This window comes from Spea bombifrons, chromosome 4 (genome assembly GCF_027358695.1).
Source record: "Spea bombifrons isolate aSpeBom1 chromosome 4, aSpeBom1.2.pri, whole genome shotgun sequence".
Classification (NCBI taxonomy): domain Eukaryota; kingdom Metazoa; phylum Chordata; class Amphibia; order Anura; family Pelobatidae; genus Spea; species Spea bombifrons.
This window is the reverse complement of record NC_071090.1, coordinates 77,423,801-77,442,237: the sequence shown is the minus strand read 5'-3', so window position 1 is coordinate 77,442,237 and position 18,437 is coordinate 77,423,801. Positions and strand designations below refer to the sequence as shown.

General features: G+C 40.3%; 1 protein-coding gene across 1 annotated transcript in view; it reads right to left on the bottom strand.

The window, feature by feature from the left end:
- Window positions 1–1,519: 1,519 nt before the first annotated feature.
- Window positions 1,520–18,437, bottom strand: part of MTMR10 (myotubularin related protein 10) — a 30,554-nt gene continuing 13,636 nt past the window's right edge. Inside the window, exons 6-16 of the mRNA XM_053464604.1 lie at window positions 15,326–15,416; window positions 14,238–14,397; window positions 12,274–12,361; window positions 11,957–12,045; window positions 11,180–11,310; window positions 7,278–7,347; window positions 6,853–6,923; window positions 4,407–4,576; window positions 3,771–3,941; window positions 2,888–3,070; window positions 1,520–2,239 (exon numbers count right to left, since the gene is read on the bottom strand). Coding sequence (XP_053320579.1) covers window positions 1,637–2,239; window positions 2,888–3,070; window positions 3,771–3,941; window positions 4,407–4,576; window positions 6,853–6,923; window positions 7,278–7,347; window positions 11,180–11,310; window positions 11,957–12,045; window positions 12,274–12,361; window positions 14,238–14,397; window positions 15,326–15,416 — 1,827 coding nt within the window. The 3' untranslated portion in view covers window positions 1,520–1,636. The remainder of the gene's footprint in view (window positions 2,240–2,887; window positions 3,071–3,770; window positions 3,942–4,406; window positions 4,577–6,852; window positions 6,924–7,277; window positions 7,348–11,179; window positions 11,311–11,956; window positions 12,046–12,273; window positions 12,362–14,237; window positions 14,398–15,325; window positions 15,417–18,437) is intronic.

Below are 18,437 nucleotides of genomic sequence, written 5' to 3'. Positions count from 1 at the left end.
ATTATTATTTTTATTTAGGACATCCTACTCCCTGTTAGTGAGCGTGCGTCATATAGCTGGATCTTGGGAGAAGATAAATGTCCTCCGTTGGAACAGGTAAATCGCTACGCGCTTGATCTTTGTCTGCTGTGACCCCTTCTAAAACCATATGGAGAAAAGAATAAGACTAGCTCCATTTAGGACTACAGGAGTTTTGTGATGAGTCTCGTAATATAATCCTTTTTGGTAGGGGCTCTGGAGTGGCACTTAAGGACAGCCTACTAGATTACTGCGACAAACGATAGCTCTTCTGTAAACCATTTCATTAGAAAACCATAAACGTCAATTATTAAAAACATTAATTTTGCCTTTCAGTTTATTGTAGTCCGAAGTGGAAATGTGCAAATCTCTTATCTGTGGTTTTGAATGTCCTTATATTTAGACGGGTAAGAAATTTAAGGTATTACGCATGAGAAGTTAGGAATAGAGTACCACAGTTACAGCTTGCGATCAGCAATTATCAATCTAAACTATATACATTTTTTAAGTTAAATGTCTGTTAAAAGGCACTTCTACACCTATATATATCTATATAGCTTAATATATCTACAACAGGAAATTAACAGTGCATGTCATCTTTAAGTTATCTCCACAGATTAAATCCAAACCCAGTATAGGAGAAACAAAATCAAATAAAAAGAAAATTAAAATTCATTAAAGTAGAAATTAGCAGATTGGAATTTAGAGATCCTTACACCACACAGAAACGCAAGACCTTTCTCTTATTTTATAAGATGAGGATCTGGAAAGCTGGGTACAAACATATTCATAGCGAACACGTGCGGAGCATTTTGGGAAATGTAGTCCACAACAACCGGAATGTCAAAGGCTGGAGTCGTCGGCTTGGGAAAACAAAACAAAAAAACTCCAGTTTTTCACTTCTTTGCAAGTCCCTTATCAGTTTGTGTTAGGTAACAGACAAATAAGTATTCCCTAAAAAGAATAAAATAACTCAAAATACGCAGCTAATCAATCTCACAAAAAAAATTCTAAAGAAAAACAACCCAATTTCAGTGATTTGATCCCAAGCTCCTAGCTAGCTTTCTATATTATCTTATGACCTATTAATATAAAATGTAACCCCCCCCCAAAAAAAAAGGTGGCAGATCTGTAATAATAAAGGGGGTAAGTGACATTACTGTGCCAACGGGCAAAGCAGCGACAGTGCCGTCCCACACAGCCCTGAAGGGCTTAGCCGTATGTGGTGACATAAGCTAAACACGGGTTAAATTAACTCACACATTTTACTAAAACAGCTTTGTGTCCATAAATTAAGAAAAAAAAGTTGAATCTCATGAAACGGCTAGGAAGATTAAATGGTATTCCGATGGGACAACACATATAACCCTTGAAGGTCACAAGGGTATCTCATGAAGACTTTAAGACTTTCTAAATTGAGGCTGCAACAGTAACGTCTCCACGTTCCAAGAACATTACCTCCCTTTTCGTAGTAACACAATTGTTATGCGTAAAGAAATAGTCAATGTGCAAAAAAAAAAAAAAAAGGGGGACAGGGAGGTCAGTGTATAGCTAAAAATTCAACAAAAAATACGAAGCATTGTTAATAAAACATAACAGCTTCCAGCAGCTAGACAATTCAGTCCTCGTTTGCAAGTGTTTCGGTGGACAGCCATATTTTGGCACCGTTTAAAAACTTGCTTATAGGTGTACCCATTATACTTCGGCGGCATAAGTTTCCGACCGGTGAGAAAGGAAAGGATGAGGAGAGAAAGTCCGCGCTCTCATAGTTACCATTTAACTCATCAGCCCTAAAGAACATATGACTTTGTTCCGATTCGGGGGAAGTGGCTTTAGACAAGGGATAGCTTCTGTACTGCCGAAGTCTTGTTTGAAGCGTTTCAATTTCATCTGCAAGCATGGATATTTTATGAAAAGCTGTAATAAATCCTCCCTGGTTAATTTGGGCCTCAGGAATCCAGCGCAGGTAGCAGAGTTTCCAGAGTTTTACGTGTGGCCCATCCAGGCGTGGAAGGATGACTCCATGCAGGTCCGTGGTCTTGGAGAAACAGTCTCGGAGATACTGTTCTAAGCCATTATTTTGGGTGCCTGGTATCTGCTGAACAGATTCTGGCCTTAGCTTTAGTATCAGGGAGTTCCGTCGGGGCATGAGCTCCGGCTGCGCGATAATCCCATTTTTCAAAGATGGCGGCACGCCACGTAATGTAGAACTGTAGTTTTTCTGTGTAGAAAACACAACTGGATTTGAGTTTGCAAACAATTGTTTACGATGAAACACATTTTCAAAAAGGAATACATAAATTAAGTGCTTTATTACTTTTTTTTTTTCACAAGCATACCATGGTACAAAGAACGGATTTCCGCAGCGTTTACAAACAGATTCCACACTGCACAGAATTGTAAAGGTTATTTTTGAAGGGTAGGGATTAATCTGAACATTTTTGGCACAGGGAGGTAACAGACACCCTCCAGCTGTTGAGAGTACAATATGGAGTTACGTGTCAAACAAAAGCTAGAACGCTGTAATGGCCCATCCCCGGATTATATGGAAAAACTCTCTCTTTTGTAGAAGAAAGCATTGCCTTATACTGCTGCTTAACATGGGGTTTCAGATGGAACTGTATTTTCAGTCTGGGTTTTTAAGCATCAAGACCAATGGTGCACAACTCCAGGCCTTAAGTGTCCCAAACAGGCCAGGAATTGCGTACCCTTGTCTGATTTATTTAATTGAGATTCATGTGCTCACAAATTGTGGCCCTGGATGACAGGAGTTGTGTATCATTGTAAATACATTCATGTCAAAATACTTTCCTAGTTATATTTTACATATGCCTCCCCATACAAAACAGCTAACATGTACTACTATTACCTTTGACCTCTTAAAAGATTTGGCCACCCCATTCTGTATGCAGGGCACGCTCTTTCCAATGTAAAAGGGGTTGTTAAACAGAGCCCGATCTTTAGCCGAAAACTGCAGCGACCAGTTCCATACCGGAGGAAACTTCAGGCCTTTCTCATCTCCCAACTGTATATTCTTAGCAATAGCAAACTCCTACCAGACAAAAGTGCAGGAGAAAAACAGCAGAAATCAACATAGAAACTGCCTCATCGTCACTTGTGGAATCGAACCAAATTTTACATGGAATACAAATACAATATTATATTAAGAATTAAGAAGAAGAACTACAACTGCAGGACATGATTTAAATGCCCCATATTTCAGCATACATGTAACATAGCAACATATATGTAACATACATACTTGTTATATAGAACATAAATAAATTATATTTTTTTGATTCTGTGGTAAACCTAAATCAGAAGCAGAGCACTAAGGTCTGACTATGAGACTGATCCAGATCCCCCGCAGCGCTGCAGGGGACCTGGATCCCCCTGTCTTATGCCCTCCATTTAACCCTCCCTTCCCAAAACTTACCGGTGCTTCTGACTCCCTGGTGTGTAGTCGGGGCAGCGTGTAGACGTCTACCCGATTCGCGTAGACAACTTCTGCTGCAGCCGGAAGGAGGTGCGGTTAGCAGCGGGGGTTGTCTGCGTCCATTGCGCAGACCTTCCCCGGCTGTCAGAGAGGAGCGTTCCCCGTACCGGTGCGGGGAATTCTCTCTGACAGCCGGAGGGTGTATGCGCGATGAACGCAGACAACCCCCACTGCTAACGGCACATCCTTCCGGCATTCCAGACAATAGACATGCAGCGCATGAACCCTTTGCTTTCTCATAGAAGCATGTACTCACAGTGCTTTGCTGAACACGTTGATGGGGAGAGTTGAACAAGAAGGTTCCAAACAGGGATACCCTGGTGCTGTCGTGTAACACCGTTAAGTAGGTCTCAGTGAACTGGAAAGCCGCAGGGTATTGCTCCAGCAGCTGCCACACACAGTCTAGGAATAGCACGAACAGGGGGCACTTGGGGAATAAAACAAATGAAACAGATGTGTCATTACTCCATCTACTATGTGCAGTACTACGTGCTTCCCTTTCACCAAGTATTATACATTCTCAGTGACAGCAGAGCTCAATAATCCATACATTTATATAAATTACTACAGTATAAATAACAGCCGCCAGTCAAATTCTTTAAACAGGGCTGGCCCACCATGACCCTTAATGGACCAGTACTGTCTGGAAGTTGGGTACTCAGTGGGGTCACCTAATACAACATTATGGAACTCTGAAGTAGCAACGATTAAAGGTTATTTGTGCAAGCGAAAAAAGTGTTTGCAAACTATATGTAAATTACATGGGGGGGGCGTTATTGTACCTGCCATCCTGGGGCAAAAAAATGTGAGTCCTCCTACAGAATTAATCCAGATCACTCTGATCACAGGATCAACCAAACAAAGTGTTCCCCAAAAGGATATGCTGCTTTACCTCTTTATCAGATTTCTTCAAGTGGTTGCACCGATCCAAGAAGGGATAACCAGCCATGACCCACTCCTTCTGTATCAGACTCTGAAATCCAACAATTGTCCGGAAATAAGGATCCAACATTAGCTGAACGAGAGAGGCCACCAGACAGCTGAGATCCCGGCCTTCCTCCTCTGGAAGCAGACACAGTAACCTTTGGTGAGAAGGCGCTCTGACCGGTTTATAATGTACCTTGTGCCCTTCTACTTGCATATCTCCCCCTAGAATTCTTTTGCATTGGAAACTTTGCTCATTTTAAATTCACAGCAGTTTTTTATGTGCCTGTGTTGACATTATTTACTAGTACAGCAGTCAAAAAAATTTCACTTTTTTCCCCCCCAGAGTTCATAATGATCAGATTTCTAACATGGAACTCCCTAAATACATCCTACAGTGTACACAGTCCAGGCTGTCCAACACATGAACATGGATACCGCATACCATTGTGCTGCCTAATGCATACAAATTACTGATATAATATAAAATACTTTTCAGCATTGATAAGCCTCGCCTGGGTGATCAACATGGTTCATTCTGCACTAGGAAACACCTATGTTGGCACTGGAGTATCATGGATGGGTTCTGCCCTTGGCCTCACCCGCCACTTAGTTCTTGGGCAATAGTACTCTTCTGAGAACTGGAATATGATGTCATTTGCCAATGCACTGCATTGTAAAGACACACGGTGTGGAGGCAGATAATTACACAAGGTCAGCCAAGCTCTTCCTGCAGCAGAAGCTCACCAGCTCGCCCTTCATAATGCATAGTAAAACCAGGGAATTCAACCCACAACTCTCCCATCTTCTCTGCCTTTTACGACTAGACCCATGCCTGTTGCAATCATTGAGGGATTTCACCTAGCAAGAATTTGGGGATTTATAGATTTATCAGGATTAATGTGCCTGTCACACAGTGATATGTTGTGTGGTCTGTATTTTGGCAAGTTATTTTATAATGTGACATTTATGCAGGGTTTTGGGGCTAGAAACTGCATTTCAGTTTCACTTCCTCCTCCAGAGTACCATGACAGGAGAAGGAAGCTTCTGTTCTGCCTCAACAAGGGGGTAACAGTTCATAGGTTTTATGAGCCGTTTTGGAAACTAACTCCATGGTAACAGGGACAAAAGTAATGTGATATGGTCAAATATTTTGAAATTAAAAAAAACAAGTACGACTATTACAGTTTTTGAGCACCAAGGAGGCTTTTTTGGATGTCGATATCTGGGTAAGCAGAAAACTTGACAGCGCTGCTTTTATGCCATGTACTGTATGCGAGAATATACGAGATGGCATTAAAATGTAGCAAGATCTACATAAAACCTGCTAGCAAACAAAATCTTATGCAGTTGGAATATGGAAAGGAGGGGTGATTATTGAAAAAAAAGAAAAAAAAAAAAAAAAAAAAAAAAAAAAAAAAAAAGAAAAGTTTGTTTAAAACAGAACAGGAACATAAAGGCTCATAAGAAACCGGAGCGATCCACGCATTCCCAACATTTTAGGCAGTAAACAAAAAGAGGTAATCAAGCCCTTTTATGTATATATGAACTGCTTTTGGGCCAGGAATGGCAATATACGGTATATGTACAATGTTGTAAAACCATGCTGGTGCTACTGCTTACATTACAAAACACACAGGCATCTGTCAGATATATGGAATTAGAAAATAAAGAATTAAAGGTTAAACAAAATATACATAGTAAGCTTAAAAGACATCTGGAATGTAATTATCTGGCAATTTTCACTAAAATAGTAAAGTTCTGACTCAACAGCTGGACAAGCCCCTCGATGGAATTGACTTGGCAAGTGCAAGGAATGAGTCACAAAGGTTATTCTAGCAACATGTCTGAGAGGGAAATCCGTCCATTAGAAGCAGACAGAGCAAAATTCCCTCTTGCAATCATTTAGGAGCCCAGATTTTACTTAACCTGCCATCACTTTGTTCACGGAAGCGGAAAAATAGTCATGTCCCATTAGCAGAATGATCATTAAAAAGGAAAAAAATGTTAGGCTGTCTTCTTATTAAATGGACACCGGCTTAAACCCAACTTTTATTTTGCTTTGGAGATAAAGAAAGCATTTTAAAGTTACTCCATTAAACTGACCAGAGATATTAATGAAATTATATTTTGAATTACGAGTTATAGACACGTGTGTATGGGAGAAAACACGAGGAGGATTTCATAAATGATCAATGTGTTAAACAGCACGCTCAAGACATCATCATGGATCCAGAACTAGATGAGCCATTTGTGTATGAAGCTTAGTCAGGGCCGGCCCAAGACAAAATGGGCTTGGGGCGGCTCCATTGTCGGGCCGGCCCTGAGCTTAGTCTGTGTATGCCATTTTTCAGTCACTGCATAAGCCTCACCTAGGGATGGACTATACCTCACGGTAACTGGATTGTAATTACCTTGTAAGACAACAGACCGACGTTTGGAATCCAAGATGTAAACCAGTTCAGTGGCTTGCCTCAGAAATACCCTATGAAGAGGAGGACAGGAAATGATTATCCTTGCAGCTACCTTTATGCACATGTCAAACAGTGAAACCTTTCATTCGAAAGGGAGAAACTACTTAGATGCCACCTCTTTAACTCAATTAACCTGTTTATACGCTCTCAAAAACAGAACCATGATGACAATTAGGACATCTCCCAGCCATTGATCAGAACATCAGCCCGAACTCTCTTCTCCCACCATTGATGATTAGCAGACCATATTTATTGATGGTTACACACCGTTAAGCCACGATCCATAAAATCCAATGTATACTCAAGACTTTTCAAAAAGAAAATAAGAAAATTACTAGGCTCACGCTGGGCAATACAATGTATACCTGAGAAACTCCAGCCACCGTGTGTTTTCAAGGGATGAAAGCCACTTTTCATCTGTTTCATCAAATGCTTCTACAAGAACGAAATAAAGGTCATAGCATGGAACCATTAGTATCAACCGACAATAAATCAAGTTGCAAATATACACATATCTAAGAATTATCATACTCTATTCTATCATAGTCTATAGGGGAGCCATTTCTGCAGCGCACACAAGTGTGACATGTTAGTTGTACCTGTTTAGTGGAGTTCTGTCGAGTTCAGTAGCAATCTTATCATAAATAAATGAAAAATACTAATAATTGGGAAGGAGACATGCCACAATGGACTGTCTATACACTCAGGTGTACAGCTCTATTGTTGATTCATAAAGTATATAGTAAACTTATGAAATGTCTTCCTAGTCTTTCACTTTAAAAGACGTTTAGTGTAATTATTGTATGTTTGTGTATATGTTTAAAAAAAATAAAAAAAAGTGTTGCCTCTCTTTGGATGGATAAACAGCGTTAACACATGCCTTGATTAGTTGTGTTGGCACCCACCCAAAAGTCTTCACAGTTTCCTTTAAGGACCAAAATACTTTACTTGATTCCTACTTAGAATTTTGCCTTTATTTTTTAACAAACCATACATAACACAAATGCCTCTGAATCAAAACTGATCCCACACACACACGGATAAATGACTGGAAAAATAAACTATAATTGAGATCATGCATAAGACAGACCATGTGGTTCTTGGCAACAATTATGATTTCTGTCTGAACGCTGTCATCTCATAAGCAGAACACAACGCATAGCTAACCAACCGAGAGGATGGCAGATAAATGGAACAGTGATAGAGGCTAATACAGTGAGGGTATTTAAACACACATGGGATAGGCTACACTGAATCTAAGACAAGACCAAGGACTGGTTAAGCTTTGAGTCTTTACATAAAAGTATTGCTGTATCAGTGACACCGGTGTGATTATTTTCCTGGCAACACACAGTGAGGAACTTAATCTTCCTCGTTGGGGTCGATTAGATCAGCAGAACGGGGATTTTTTTTTGCCAAATTATACCCAGAAAGATGAACACGAGCCTTCATTCAGTTCAAACACTGCAAAAAGCTCAGTTCCAATTAACTTGTACACCTATAACGACTAAAAGCAGGAACTTCCTACAGAAGGATCTGGGGAGGTGTGGTGCTTGTAGAGACTCACTGTCACGCTGTACTATACATATTTACAAACACAGGACGTGCCGATGATTGTTTCCAGCCTGCAGCATTCCCCAGGCTTACTTATTACAAAGAATACGCTGCTCCAGTCTTTAATGCAATGTGTGGGGTTTGACCGCTTTGCCCAGGGATGTGGCAGTCATGTTCTAGCCACTCAGCACATTGCTGTGCAAACACATCATGCTGAACAATTTTGTCGCCCCAAACCAGATAAAGAGAGATGAGATAAATAATCCAGTGAGATCTAATCAGCCAGAAAATGTCATGATGGTTTCCACGCGGAAAACAAACACTAACTAATTTGTGATCAACATCTCTCTGCTGCTGAATTAGAGGCGGTTGGAGATCTAAAAAGGAACAGATCTCTCATAAGACTCCATTTTGCTAGATGCTCTGTTACCCTGAATCTGGGGCAGTGCAGTCCTAACTCAGAGGCAACCATGTTGCCCCCCCACCATTATTATGATCAATATAATATATATCATAATAATCAATATATTCGCTCACCGGCCACTTTATTAGGTACACCTGTTCAATTTTAGTTAACACAAATAGCTAATCAGCCAATCACATGGCAGCAACTCAATGCATTTAGGCATGTACACGTGATCAAGACAACTTGCTGAAGTTCAAACTGAGCATCAGAATGGGGAAGAAAGGGGATTTAATTGACTTTGAACGTGGCATGGTTGTTGGTGCCAGACGGGCCGGTCTGAGTATTTCAGAAACTGCCGATCTACTGGGATTTTCACACACAATCATCTCTAGGGTTTACGAAAAACAGAAAATATCCAGTGAGCGGCAGTAGCGTAGATGAAATTGCCTTGTTGATGTCAGAGGAGAATGGGCAGACTGGTTCGAGATGACAGAAAGGTAACAGTAACTTAAGTAACCACTCGTTAAAAAAAGTATGCAGAATACCATCTCTGAACGCACAACATGTCGAACCTTGAAGCAGATGGGCTACAGCAGCAGAAGACCGCATCGGGTGCCAGTTCTGTCAGCTAAAAACAGGTAAATGAGGCTACAATTTGCACAGGCTCAACAAAATTGGACAATGGAAGACCGGAAGAACGTTGCCTTGATTCCAGCTGCGACATTCAGATGGCAGGGTCGGACTTTGACGTAAGCATGGATCCATCCTGCCTTGCATCATTGGTTCAGGCTGGTGGTGGCGGTGTAATGGTGTGGGGGACATTTTCTTGGCACGCTTTGGGCCCCTGAGTATTGTTGCTCAATACCTTTATGACCACAGTGTACCCATCTTCTGATGGCTACTTCCAGCAGGATAATTCATCATGTCACAAAGCTCATGTGATCTCAAACCGGTTTCTTGAACATGACAATGAGTTCACTGTACTCCAATGGCATCCACAGCCACCAGATCTCAATCACCTTTGGTATGTGGTGGAATGGGAGATTCGCATCATGGATGTGCAGCTGACAAATCTGCAGCAACTGCGTGATGCCATCATGTCCATATGGACCAAAATCTCTGAGGAATATTTCCAGCACCGTGTAGAAAGTATGCCATGAAGAATGAAGTCAGTTCTGAAGGCAAAAGGGGGTCCCAATCCGGCACTAGCAACGTGAACCTAATAAAGTGGCTAGTGAGTGTATAGCAGGGGCGTCCAACCTGCGGCCCTCCAGCTGCTGCAGGACTACATCTCCCATAACGCTCTTTCGGCTAAGGGGCTGGCTGAGAAGTATGGGAGATGTAGTCCTGCAGCAGCTGGAGGGCCGCAAGTTGGACGCCCCTGGTATATAGCAATTTATTTCCTCAGTGCATCTTAATAGGAGACCCCCGAGGTCCTAAAAGCTTATGGAACTACAACTTGTTGACCCAATAAAAGGAGTCAACTTAAATACTCAATTTCTCTTGGGATAACACAACAATAAAACATTTCTTATGAAGCTATGAGATCAAACCTCAAATTGCAGATACAGAAGTGTTTCAGCATTGGTTGACGGAGTATTCTTGGAGAGCAGTTTATTGAAAGCAATATAAGCATTGCATTTTTGTTTCCATTTAAATAGGCCAAGCATGTTAACATTTAGCATAAGCGGAGAACAAATGTTTATGTAACAGCAATGGGTCATAATATAAACAGGCCTTAAGGAATGTTCGCCAAAAGCAGGACAAAAATACATAGCAGCTGCCAAGTGGATTCCGACACTACCGGCAGCCAAGAAATAGCTTGGGTGTCAGCGAGACGTCTTTGAATAATCATGATTTAGTTTATGCTTGCCATAAAAACTTCACTGTTTTCTGTAATTCTCTAAGACTATTGAGGGAATGGACTATTATATAGTGGGTTAATATAAAAAGTAGTAATGTGATGACTTCCAAGAGGCATGGCCCTAGTGAATGGCTGCAAATAATAAATAACTATATTATATATCGGGGATAACCACACAAAACGGCAAGGGGAATATTGCATCAACTAAACGTAATTACTCCTCAAGCCTATTAATATACCTTCAACCAGTGTAAGCAGTAACCGTCTTTGTGGCAGGAATTACTCTCCATGTATGGACATGCCACATACCACTGCATCCCATCATACTATCCTTTTCTTCTTCTTTTAAGTTTCAAACATATTATTAAGAAATGAAAAAATACCCACATGGATACATGTCACGCGCTATATTTTAGCTAGTAAGATAATAATTCTGCCCTTACCATTCACGCAGAGATGCTTAAGTTTGCTGAAGCCAGTTTGGATCTCCTGGATCCCAGGTAGATTATGGTCTAGATCACATTTGTAAACTTCACTCCGTAGAGGATGACTCCGGGTAATCCCATTGCACACCCTAAAACAGATAAACGCATATTATATATATATATATATATATATATATATGAAAAAACAGTATACTGTATACATGAGATGAGAACATACATTACACTCTTTGTAATCTTCATTGAAAGAGTGTTAAACTAACAACATCATGTATACAATCAAGTTACTGAATAAACAGCACGTAAATGATTAGCTGGGATAAACATGGTTTTAATAAACGTCAGTCTCAAGCTGGCAATACAAGCTTTATTCTTGGAACAAAGCCCATTACTTCCCATTCTAAGTCAAAGGCAGCTGCTGTACATTCTGCTGGGGAACATCTTCACTCTTATGGCGAAATGTGAAAAGAATATAGAGACACTATTTAGAGGGAAAATGTCTTCAAAAGGATTCCACACCAGTGTGTGAATTACAGTTCTTTTCTGATGTCAAAGTTCATGTCAAATCTGCGGAGAATAAACTGCCGCTCTTTATGTATCTTTCGTTTGTAGAAAGCACTGTACAAAAAAAGTTCCAACATAAAGGACCTGAGTTGACTTTTGTGGCTGATGAATAAGTCAAATCAGGTCATTCATATTTAAATGTATTAACAGAATAAAATAACTTTTATTCTGTTGGCAAGGAACGTGCAGATCTCCAGTGCCCAGAACATTTACCTTTGGTCAATTCTCCGTTGGTGTAACAGGTCTTTGATGCTGGCCATTCTAACCAGAGCGCTGCCATTGGGGTGGTTCCAGCACCACAGCTGTAAACACAAGCATATACATATTAGTAAAAGGGTGCCGGGTAGTCAAAGCCCCTTCCCTACTCCCAGCAAACTACTTAATATATCAAAACTAATTAAAATAAGAAGCAAGGTTTGGCACACAAATCCACCCCTTTCCAAATATGCGGCTGATTGGGGCAAGAGGGATTTTTGGGTTCAAATCCAAGATCAGAAAGCGCACGTCTCGGCCGTTTAACATATACTTACTGGCATGCGCCTTCCATAAAAATGATGTGAATACTGCTTTAAATCCAGATCCGCCAGAGAGGACGGAACAACAAAGTATTCCGGCAGACTGCAAAGAGACAAGAGGAGTCAACAAACCATAACAAAGATCAACGCTGTCTTCAGTCCTAGAAATCCGGCACAATAAAACACAGAAGCAGTTCTAAAGCTTCACTTGTGTCCCATCTACACGGCATGTACCGCAGCTCAACGTGGATGCCGGAGATTAAGGCAGAATTTCTTCTCCAAAGCCAGAAGCACTATGTTAAAACTCTCGCAAAATACCTCTTATCCGATCCCCAAAAGACAGACGTTTAACAGTTGGCAATAAATATCTGGGAATCTGTGCCACCTTATAGAGTGGAGATTACCATAGAAGCACAAACCTATTTAAACATCAAGGGGAGGCATGTTGTGAATGTGTTATCCAGATCCACAATTTCAAAAGAACACTAAAACAATAAAACCATGCAATGCACAATTCTGTGGGGTTTATTCGCTAAACTGAGGTTAGATTTCATCTATGCATTTGAAAGGGTCATTTCTGTGCCAGAATTAGTGCCAAGGATGGCCATTCATAACACACAATAATATAGTCAGTGGGATGTTTAGTCCTGCGTGTCTTTGGGCATTTTACAAAACAAGCAGACTTTTGTATTTATTTCATATTCTTGAGACGTTTGACAATCTTGAATATGAGACGTGCATAAAACAGCTAGTATAAAGTGTTGTTCTCTCCACCGTCACAAACAGATTGGGTCTGATTGTAGCCATATGGTCTATACGTGTGAACCGAAAATAGAAATCCTTAAAACAGCTTAGCGATAATCTTCATTGTGATCCGAGCGTCTAGTGTTCACAGGACCGGCAACATTAGCAGTAAGCCCAGCCTCAGTCAGGGATGGTTATTCTCAGCAATGTGTTTATTCACAGCATTGTAATAACTTTGCTCCCCCATAAAGCAGTTAACCAGGTGTAACGTTGATTTACAATGTGAAATGTCTATGGGGATGCAGCTTCAATTTACCAAACTAAAACAATATCAATGAAATGCATACCACCTGAACTCTGGAAGAAAGCAATGTATTAAACCCATCTTGGCCCCGCGGACTCCTCGGCATGAACCTCACTACAATCAGATCATCCTCACCTCTTCTTTAACCTACCTATTATACTATAAACTCACAGGAGCAGGGCCACCATCTCTCTCTCTAATGGAATATGTGCGCTCATATAATTCATTTTGTATGCTACTTTGGTCTAGAACTGTGGCTTCTCTCCTCTACATTCAATGACTATTCCAGAATTAAACAGCCAGTATGTGTTTATGTAGAGATTACTCCACTAGACAATTGCTACCATTTAAACCCTGTGCTTGTCAATTATATTTAAATGTGATTCTATAGCTTTTAAAAAATGTTTTTTTAAATAGTTGCCATCACAACATTCACGTTTGCCAGTGAAAATTTGTACCCAAGTGTGATGCGCTCCTGGGAATTGACTAGTTAAATGCTGGGGCAGGTAGAAGGATGAACTTTACTTGGAGTGTAAAACATTATCTGTTTGCTTTGCACTTAAAATGTATACGACAAAATGACTTGTGTTATTTAATAAGCTGTTTATTTAATACCTTGCCGCTTAAACCCATTAACGACAATGCATTGTGAGCCCGTACGGACGTTGTCGTGAAGGGGTTAAAAGAGAACAACTACACTTAAGTTCATGGGAATTTGCTTGTATTACTTAAGTTCAATTTGTACAATGTAACACTCGTTTCAAATTCTGCTAGAAGACCCAACGCCGAATAGGAACTGGAATCCACAAAGCAATTTTAATACAGTCCATTGGAGTTATTAAGTGGTGTATCAGTAAAATGAAAGCCGCAGCTTCACATTACGCTCAGAGAGAAATCCCAATGAATCGGCTTTCCTGGCACACATACGAACCATGTAGATATCATGTATCCTTCATTTACTGAGCACACTCTCCAGTCAGAGGCTCCCGTCCGCTTGATTTCGCGATCCCAGTCGGAATAAGTTTCAAACAGAGGTGTTTTGGGCCCTGGGTCACCTCCTCCGCCAGGATCAATACCATTAGTTTTGTTGGCTTTAAAAATAACAAAAATAAAAAATTAAATACAAAAGAAAATTACATTTTTGCATTATTATGGATTAAGAAAAGCTCTTTGAAATTTGATAGACTTCTGTTTGGGATGTTCTAGAATGGGAAGGGTAGAAAATGCCCCTTCACTTTCCTTTTTTATTAATGTGTTTTTTGATAATTTCTGTTTTATGTTTATATACTATTAAGGTGAGATGAGACAATTATTCTGTATACAGCGCTGTACTTAATGCACAAATAAAAAAAATAAAAAAAAACGTTGCTTTTCCGTGGTACTGTCCCATTAAGCAAGAGATGGTGACCACATATTGCACATATTAGTTTTATTGCTGCCTACAGCATGTAACGCAATTAAAGGCCTTTGGAAGATAATTGGGCTAAGTAATTATGGAGTTTATACTTCCTGGATAGGAAAAATCTAATTACTAGTGAACCATTCAGAGGCTGAAAATGTCAATGAACACATTGTGAATAAGATGGGCTATTGTACAAGGGCAACTGCAATGTCAGGAGAGCTGGCCTATGCCATGGGGAGAGCGGTATGTCTGGTCGGGTGTGCTATTGCTTTGAGAACTGGGGTAATACATGTGAAGAGCTGTATCCACGGCAAGCTGGGCAATATGCACAATATTATGATAGCGTCTCCATTTTTCTCCATTGTAATCCGGATTGGATAACAATGCTTGCGTGTGTTGTAACGTACAAATGCTTCCAACACTTATCAGCCTCGCCGAAGCAGTCCTTTGACTTCTCACCCCCCTTCTGTCTCCAACTAGATTGTAAGCTCAGAAGAGCAGAGACCTCTTCTCCTTCTGTTGGAATTCTATTTCCCCCTAAAGTAATAGTGCTATGAAACCTGCTGGCTCTGTATAAATAAAAACATAATAATGGTAACAAGCACTTGGAAACTTACTTGGATTATGATACGTTTTTGCAACATATTCAAAGGCGAAGAGCAGTTGAAGATCTGTTGGTTGTGAATAATGTGCCAATGCGAGGCATACCTGAGAAAGTTTTACATGAAACAATTAGAATAAAATATTGTTTCCAACAAAATGTATTAGGACTTTACTAGTTTCTATAGTAGCTCCTGAACAATCAGGAGAGCAATGGGCAGTTTATATTCTAAAGATCCTCACTGATCATGTTTAATAGAATTTATAGCAGACGTAGACAAGTGATAGTCCTTAAACTGATGCTAAGCTTCAGACAGGTCAAAATCTGGTTATATATTTTTGCGTTGGGGAGCTTTTTGCTGCATACTATCGCAATATGCCACAGCTACACAAAAAGGGAGACGGCAACATTATATCAAACTGTAACCCTGGAAGGCATCTCTGAAGCTGCTGAGTGATCAGCAGAAGTTATACTATTTAATAATTACTAATAATAATAATAATAATAAAAAAAAATCGTAATACTGTTTGAGGGAAGAGAAGAGGAATAAAATGTCTGTTACTTGACAACGCTCCCATTCTCTTTTATGGGTAAAGGGTCCCAGGGAGCCCCCTGAACAATTAATACATAAGTACTTTGTACCTTTATGGAGAAGATGCAGCAGAACAGCTCCCCTGTGGTCCAGGGATAAATGCCACTGACTGGCTGATCGAAGTAGCCAATCAGTGGCAGGATAGTGGTAATGTGGGTATCATTAGACCTCCACAGAGCACAGCTGGGGAAGTAGGGAAAAGCACCAATACATATGGGGGGATTCAGCCTAACTTCCTTATGCATCTGCAAGGAGGACGCTGCAAAATTGTAATGAGACTCTTCAGAGGTCACACGTATTAAAGTCTGGTCAGGGAACATCTTGTTCCAGCTACCGAGTTATGAACCTTAGGAGGCTGTGTGAAATGTTACAAGAACACGGCATAGGGTCTAGTAGTGGAAATACTTTGTTCTACAGGCTTAAGATGGTCGCGCTGGGTGCCAAAGAATTATGGCAGTCACAATCTACTACAGCTGCTGACTGACCACCCCTCCTACCCTCCCGAAAATAATTTAAATTCTCAATCCTAAATAATAATAGTGTCATCCAGCCCTCATAACTTATGTCATATAACACCAACATTCTTTGTTGTTGTGTAGGTATGGAACCCATACTATTTCCTGTTAATTTATTTCCAGTGGTAAATGAATATTGTCATTTGCTGCTATTTGAATATTAAAATGCAGAATTTATTTAGCACTACATACGGACGAAATCCATATCTGGCCTTGGCTTCATGCCACACGCAATCATTCCATACACCATTGTGCAGAAATCACTGCAACGGGCGGACTACAGCCAAACGGCATGAATTATTTTCCATATTAGTAAAAGCTGTTGATGGCAAATCATTCCTGAGAATAACGGCCACCTGAGTAATTGCAAATTCGAGCCAGGCTGCAGTGATTCACGGCAGCAAAACCCTGGCTCCGATGATTTCAGGAAGTGCTGATGACGAATTCTGTTGTTCACCCTTTCCTGACCTTCATTGCTTGGCAGGTTGGATTGTTTAAGACTTTATCATTTCTTTGCCAGATGAGCTCTTTTTTTTTTTTTTTTTTTTCTTTTTTTGCACAAATTCCAGGAGATGCATAAAGATTTTGTGAAATCCGTGAGAACTCCTCTATAACACCAGGAAACCACGTGCTTTCCATTACGGAAAAGAACTGGCACACAACGCTGTTTTTGCTCCTTCGCAATCATGGTTACAGGTGCTTATTGAAACACCGCACATCATTTATGCAAACCCACCAGATTTAACAAACACTTACTGTTAATTCAATAGAGTAACCGTAAGAGGTCACAACCAACACCCAGATGTCAGATGTTGGTAAATTACAGTGAAGGACACGGTCATGACTGTAGAATTAGACACGCTTAAGAGCGTACCCTCTTAATTGACATTCTAGCCATCATTTGCACTTTTAATGCATTGAGGTTTGAGGTTCTTTTACATTTGAATGTTCCCCCTTTGCCAGTGTGTGGGGAGATACTGCAGAATCCCCCCCCCCCATATGCATTTGCCATCCAGGAGAACGGTTCATCGACTCTCAGTTCCTGGCAGGTGATCTACTTACTGCCACTCAAATCCAGAGCTGGCTCCACAAATATTAGCACCTCGGAAGCAGGTAAGAATCATCGGACCACAGAGGAGGCAGGAGCTGCAGCTTCTCCTTAAGGTAAGTGCTTTCACTTTAAAGAATGCATATAAAAGTACTCAAAGTACTTTAATACGCAATCTTCCTTGGTGAGGCTGTCTGGGACCTTTAACTGTCTCATTAACAGTCACAAAGTACATTGGGGATTAAAAGGAAAAAAAAATCAAAAAGTTTTATTAATTATTTGGGAATCTGGAACCACAGACTGCGGGAAAACAACTTGTTGGGGGTTAAAATGATTGCAACACTGGTTTATTAAAGAAAGCTTGGGGTGATGTCAAATTGTATGTTTCCAAAAAAATATATATCTACGTAGAAGGTAATAGGCTAGAATAGATCTGTCACTTTATGATCACTGTACACTGGAACGGAATGTAACATTTAATAAAATTTGCCTACTTTAACTATGGAGGTTAGCAGTAACATATTACATTCTATGAACTTTAGCGTTAAAACGAATACATTTGTATTGTTTAAGCCGGTTGTGCGATCAGTTCTATTCACAAAACTCTCCCCTCACATTCCATTCCTAAAAAGTACGTCACTGCTATATAGTTCTAAAAGTTTCCTATAACTTTGCAAATTGGGATTAGCTCAAAAGTGTCAGGATGTACCAACTACCAGAGCATTCCGTATACCTCACAAATAATCCTTATTGTCCGAGGACATTAATCTCTTTCCTTTGGCCGCACTGTCGCAAAAGTGTTTAAATTAAGAATCATTACGCACGGATTGCCCTCTTCAGTAAAAACAGTGGATGTGTATAGCCATGCAGAAAAGGATTGAGAGAAAACATGCCCTGATAGGGAAGAACTACTTCTCTAGATTTAAAGCAGATTCCTAGTTTCTTCTGGGAAGTGTAAAAAAATAAAAGATAA